At 41.2% G+C, this 6,434-nt stretch overlaps 1 protein-coding gene across 1 annotated transcript; it reads right to left on the bottom strand.

The window, feature by feature from the left end:
- Positions 1 to 2,032: 2,032 nt before the first annotated feature.
- On the bottom strand, positions 2,033 to 5,908 carry rabggtb (Rab geranylgeranyltransferase subunit beta). Its single transcript, XM_084007731.1, has 9 exons — positions 5,851 to 5,908; positions 5,375 to 5,482; positions 4,992 to 5,189; positions 4,521 to 4,626; positions 4,294 to 4,346; positions 4,086 to 4,196; positions 3,651 to 3,776; positions 3,222 to 3,371; positions 2,033 to 2,377 (listed from the first exon to the last, which is right to left on the bottom strand). The coding sequence occupies exons 1-9, from the start codon at positions 5,851 to 5,853 to the stop codon at positions 2,237 to 2,239; spliced, it is 996 nt and encodes a 331-aa protein (XP_083863857.1). The 5' UTR covers positions 5,854 to 5,908; the 3' UTR covers positions 2,033 to 2,236.
- Between the last annotated feature and the right edge of the window lie 526 nt (positions 5,909 to 6,434).

Raw genomic sequence — 6,434 nt, 5'->3', positions numbered from 1 at the left:
CTGTTCTTGACCCGGTAACATCCACGCAGGAAGCCATAAAAACGCGTCTTCTCTGCTAGCTAACCGCTAGCCGCTAACGTTAGCTACTTCTTCCGTATTGAACGACATACTTTTTTTCTTTTAACGGAGGATTGGTTTATAACAATGTCACTGGGATGTTTCATATCAAGTTTTTCTTCAAAAGATAGACTTTTAAATGTTTATATAAATAACACATCGTTCGTTTACGATGTCCACATTTCCAAACTAACGGCTCCGCCTGGCAGCGACGAGCCTCAACAACAGTACTTAGCCAACAGCCAATCAAATTACAGCTGAGCAAAGGCCAATCAGTTTGGAGCATGCGTACTGTTGTTTTCACGCATTCTATGCACTTGGCTATTTTGCAGCGTAGAAACATATTAAATATACCAGACACTGGTCTTAAATGGTATGATAATGATAAATAACATCAGTAACCGATTAATTTACTTAGTAGCAGTGAGACGACAGTTCCTCCTGTTGCCAGCAGGTGGCCGTTTGACTCTTTATAGTCGTTTTAGACACGTTTTATAGGAAAATAGTTAAGAATGAAATCTTAACTGAAAACTTAATTAGACTCGATAACCTGATTGTATTTCTGATTCCTTTATTTTTCTTTACTAAATAAGTTCACTAACATATTGAGGCATGGGCATCTGCTTCTTAAAATGTTCCTACGAACAAACTGACTTATTTGAGAGGGAAATAAATTTATTGCCAACCAAGATAATAAATAAGTTACATTAATATACACACATTAAGTTGTGCGACAGTAAGACGCTTTTTGGATTAGAGCTGGCCCCACAACACAAAGGTGAGACCCAGTAATTGAACAAGGACAGGGAGTTGTTTTTAAGATTTTAATCATCTTTAAGCAGAACAATTCCTTGATTACTGCGTTGTATACCCTATGGTCACAATATAGGCTTCTGTTTGAGTTAGGACTTTACACAGCAATGTCAATGAATGCATTTATCAGTTATTCTTCACTTAAATTGAGGACAACCCGAGAACTAATAGACCCAACATGTGATTTATTTACCTTCCATAATAATGTCAACACTGAACAGTTATCTAAGAACAGATAAAATGTGCATTCAGTAAGACAAGAGTGAATCAATATAAAGATCAGTTATTCCTGAAAGAAAGCAAAACAAATGTATAACCAAATAAGTACACGTAAAAAGACGCCTAAGAATCAAAGCGTAAGACTGCAAATATTTAATGAATTTACACACAGCTTGGGGGGCAAATGTAAACCCTTTGCATATCAAAGCACAGCAGAGAAACATGGATTAAAGCAGCTGAGTCTGTGGTTAAGACATTAAACACAGACAATGCTGCTCTGTGCTTTACCTCTGGGTGTCAAACAAAACACTGCCTCTCTCTCCTTCTCCCCCGAATTCCTGACAAAATCATTAATTTAAGTAAAACTATCTTTGTTTAAAACATACCATGTGTTGCATCTCCAGTTGTGACCCAGGTAGCACCATGTAGTACGATTGCTAAGTTAACGTATTGAAACAGTAGGTGCGTGAAAGAGGCAAAACCCTCCAACAAAACAGGAAAAGCAAAGATGTGCTGTCTATAAACCAGTCTGGTGTCTTCGGCTCAAAACAAATTGAAATCGGAGCGAACTTGCTTAATGCTCGTCTGTTCCACATGTTTCAGTTCACAATCTGTTTTAAATGCACAAATCTTTCAAGGCAAATGGGATACTCCTTTCTCATTCACGCACATGAAAAAGCAGAGCCAGTCGGCGCCTCTGGCCAATAATAAGTAAAGTTAAAACTTCTCGATAAGGTTATGAGAGCAAAACTGACTTCCACAGTTTGCTCACAGTCAAACGTTTTCCCTCAGACAACCTGACATGATGAGCAAGTCAAACAGCCAAGGAGCGCCGCGTCTTGACTTCTGGGTTTAGCAACGATGGTCACACTTCAATACATTTCTTTTCTGAACCTCTCGCAGTAAAACCGCCTAACGTGTCTTAATAAAATAAAGAGTGTTTGAGGGTTTAAAGACAAATTCAGAACTGTGCGTCTCTTTTAGTCCTTCGTGAGTGGAGACCAAACCCTGCGTCTAAAATATTTCGGTAGTAGTAACACTAAGATGTGCGGCAGTCCTCTCTCTGCTCCTGACATCCAGCCATGGTGTTTGGGGTGTTCGGTGGGGCAGCTGGGTGTGAGTGTGTATGTGATGGCGGACAAGAGAGCTAGCTGAGGAGGTCCGGCTGCAGGTTGATCCTCTCAAGGACATCCTCGGGCATGCACAGAACAGGATTCACTGTCTTGATCTGTTCGTCTCCGAGAAGGGAGAGACCCGCGACTCCGAACAGAGTGTGGAAGGGATCCACCTGCAGAGAGGGAGGGAGGACTTAATGAGCATCAGAAAGATACACGATCAAAAAGGAGTTGCATGTCGTCCTCCACTATTATCTGGGCTTGTAACGACACACTGCATCAGAATATCTTGGCACAGCCATTAGCGAGGTATAAATAGGAGGATATGCACGACAATGTCAAGAGGTGGGTGGTGTTCTCTCACTCCTTAGCATGCTAAGTAGCCAGCATGTACACCTTGCACTAACACTGGTAAGTTTAAAAAACATGTATTTGCATAATTTGGAGCAGCTAAAGAGGAAAACATTCAGGCAATGTGATCTACTCTTGCTTGGGTTTTCTGCTAATAACAGCCTACTATTAATATTACTTGCAATTATTTTAATTATTGTAATTCCACTTCCTGATTTCTACTTACTGTATATACATCCAAGTGTATTCATTACACACCGTTAATGCTGCTCGTACTTTATCAAGTGCATTCACTGTTTATTTGACATACTGTTCTGGGTTTTACTCTCATCTTGACTGCTTTTGGCATTACTGGTTAGATGCTGAACTGCACATTGTTGTCTCAGTAATGCAATGACAATGAAGTTGAATGTAATCCAGTCTAATCTCATCTAAAACCTCCCAGTACTTAAGAAGTCCCCAGTGTATCTACTGCAAGAGAACTTTATTCTCGTGCATTTTAACTGGCTGGAAATGTATACAGAGAGACAAAGGCTGGGATTATGGAGGTCCAGACAGGTTTACATGAGATGAAAGAGGAGACAGAACTTTTGGAAAAGACAGGTCTAATACATTTCCCTTATTCAGCATGCAGCATGCAGGAGTTAGTCCTGTTTGACAGCTCACCATGTCTCCCGGTCTGTCGGCAAAACCTCCGGTCTCCTCGTCTTGACAGGCTAGAATAAACGATCGCAGCTTGGCTTTGTCAATCCAGTGGATCCTACCAATAATTTTCAGCGATGCCAAAACCCACCACGAGTAGCACACATCTGGAAGCTGGAAGACAAAGAAAACCAGAGCTCGGTCAGTACTGCAACTATTAGTAGTCAACACCTTTCACTAGTTTATAAGTCTATAAAACTAAAGTAGAATAGATATGTTGGAGTTTGAACTCCTCCCTAATTTGTGGAAGTCACAAATTTCAAAATTAATTCCTGATAGTGAAGGAATAAGAATGAGCAGAGCAGCAGAACTCCTTCTGTCCAGATATGATATCATTTTAACAATGACATGGAGGCATTTAACGTCCAATTAGAGCCTCTTGAGAGCACAAACCTTCTCCGGTCGTCCATTGAGGCCGCCGGACGGCAGCTGCCTCTCACAGAGCCACCAACCCAGCAGGTCAGCGTTCACCTGGTGCAGCTGACCGGTGAGCGACAAGAAGCCAGAGCAGCAGTAAATCTGACAGACAGGAGGGAAAAAGGAGCATACATTTTTATTTGAGAAGGACTTTAACACGTCACTGCTCAATAGGGCCGTGACTGTAATATCAGTCACCTTCCAGGGTGAGAACATTTTATCCTGTTAGTGTCAGCGAAGGACAGTCGCTCAGTTTTGAGTCGGACTCCCTCCCGTAAAAACAGCCTAAAGCCTCACATTTGTGATCTATGAATCATAATTAATCCGTCTGATAAATAACCCAATTTCTTCAGGAGTTGCTGGTTTTGTATGAAAAGCGACCGCCTTGCTGTACATGGTTGGTGGACTCACCTGACCAGCGTGAGACTCTGAGCCTGGTCTGCAGCCAAAACCTCCGTCAAAGTTCATACAAGACAAGACAAACTCCACAGCTTTGTCAACATTTATCGAGTCCATCTTGCCCTTGAAAGAAAGAGAGGACCGAGATTCATGTTCAGATTATAAAGTGTTGAGTAAAGACAAAAAATCTTAAGGGAAAAACTGTAGATGATATACGCACCAGTAATGCAAGTGTAGCAACAGCACAGAAGGAAAATCTTGTATCTATTTCTCCTGCAAAAACAAAGCACTGCAGATTTAACACAATAAAGAGCCTGCCTGACATTTATGGGACTGATTATATTTATAAATATATATATATAAATATTGCCTATAATTTAATCCCCTGCACTAAAGTTCTTGTGTGCTTTTCATTCACTCATTTTTTTTCATTTGAGAAGCGCTCACCCCACTTATCCCCTGCAAACGAGCCATCTTCTTGCTGCAGCCCTTTGATGTACTCCACCACTTTGTCTACATCAAGCACATCCACATTGTCATATAAGCACAGGATCTGGGAAGAATTAAAAAAAAAAGAGAGAGAGATTGTTTTTAAACCAAAAATGAAAAGTCAAAAACCAGAAAAGCCAAAACGGTTTGCAGAGAAATCCAGCCAATTTACAAACCTGAGGCTAACAAGACAAACCAACATGTTTTGCTTGGAGTTTTAAAAAAAATCTTAAAATCCACTGATAATTAGTAACATTGTTAACCACTAAATTGTTAGAAAATTACAGTAAAAGAAATTCCAAAGGAAAATAATGCAAATCGATGAGCACCACATTTAATTTCATATAGTTCTGTGTGTCATCTGGGAGTAAAATCAAAAATTCCAACCTCCCTCAGCATCAACGTTAAAGTAAAATCTGTGTGAGTCACCTGGACGGCGCTGAGGGTGTAGAGCAGGTGGGGGTCGTGTCCGATGCTGGCGCTGATGCCTCCACACTCGTGCTGACAGTCTTTGATGAAGTCTATGATCTCCTGCTGGTTCATCCGGGGGAGCTGCCCCATCAGGTCCATCACCGTCAGCCCCCAGTAGATGCCGCTCATCCTCAGGTATTCTGACAGTGTGTACTCCTAGAAAACAACAAAAAGGGCGTGAAGGAACGGGAGTGCGGGACGTGTTTGCTGCGCTGCCCCTGGGGATTTATTCCCCTCTTGTTTAAGCATTAAAAAGCAAATATGTGTCCAGCGTCAACAACAACATACATAAGCCGATATGTTTGGGCCTGTTTATATAGGTAAATAAATAATTTACTCACATAATCATCCTTTTTGGAGCCGTAGGCAGCAATGTAGTCTGCGTGTTTGTCCAGCAGCAGTGTGCTGGGAGCTTCAGGCTTAATGATGACATCTTTCACTTGGGTACCCTGACAGTAAACACATCAACACATTTAAAACATGCCGCACATTCTGACCAAACTTGTTTCAATGTCAACATATTATAACCTCCACCCCGTCGCTGCCAAAACTGCTACCGGGTAGACCCGAGTTAATACGTAGCTAACGCTAAATGACAAACTGTTGAGAGGTTATCAACGAGCTACATGCTAACACCGATGCTAGCTACAATTTAAAGCTAGCTTTGCCGTAGTTAGCTGCTCTCACAGATTAGCGTTCATTTCGAAGCTTGACTTAGACACAGGGGAGACAAGTACACATTTCCACCCGCTTCGGTTGCAATGGCATCGCAAACTACGCCGAGTAACTATAACATTTACAACATAACGCCGGTTACCATTCTGAAAATGTTCGCATGATCAGGCTGCTTCTTCTTCGTTGGTTTCGGCAGACTATACGCTGCAACGGCGCGTTGCTGCCCTCTACTGTTGGTGAAATTGTCCTCGTAGTGATTCATTGTATAGTGTATTTTTTCCAATACTGTAGATAGTCCATCTGTTTCTTTATTTTATTCTAGTTATCCAGTACACAGTTGCTCCCAGGGCTCTGAACAGCTTTCCCATTTGAAATTAGTTATTCTTGCACTGGATGGGGATTTAACTGACTGTCTCTGAGACATCCAGGTGTTTCCTAATATCATCATAATCAATGTCCAACAACTGCTCTTGCTTTTTGCAATGTTTCCTTATTGTAAAGTACAAATTCCCCATGTATATTGCCACATTTATTTGAATTGTTTATGATTGGATTGGATTCTTATCGTCTATATTGCAGGGCAGTGTTTTCTCCTCTACACCCACGTGTGTTGTAGGTAGTGTTTATTGTTTTACGTTCCTGTTTGTCCATGTTTTGTATTTGAAATTAGGTCAATGTGCAGGACACTTTGCTTAACACAAAAATGTATTTCAAAAGTGAATTTTC

The sequence above is a fragment of the Eutrigla gurnardus genome (genome assembly GCF_963514095.1).
Source record: "Eutrigla gurnardus genome assembly, chromosome: 4".
NCBI lineage: Eukaryota > Metazoa > Chordata > Actinopteri > Perciformes > Triglidae > Eutrigla > Eutrigla gurnardus.
Note: the sequence above shows the minus strand (reverse complement) of the source record. Positions and strands in the feature narration are given on the sequence as shown.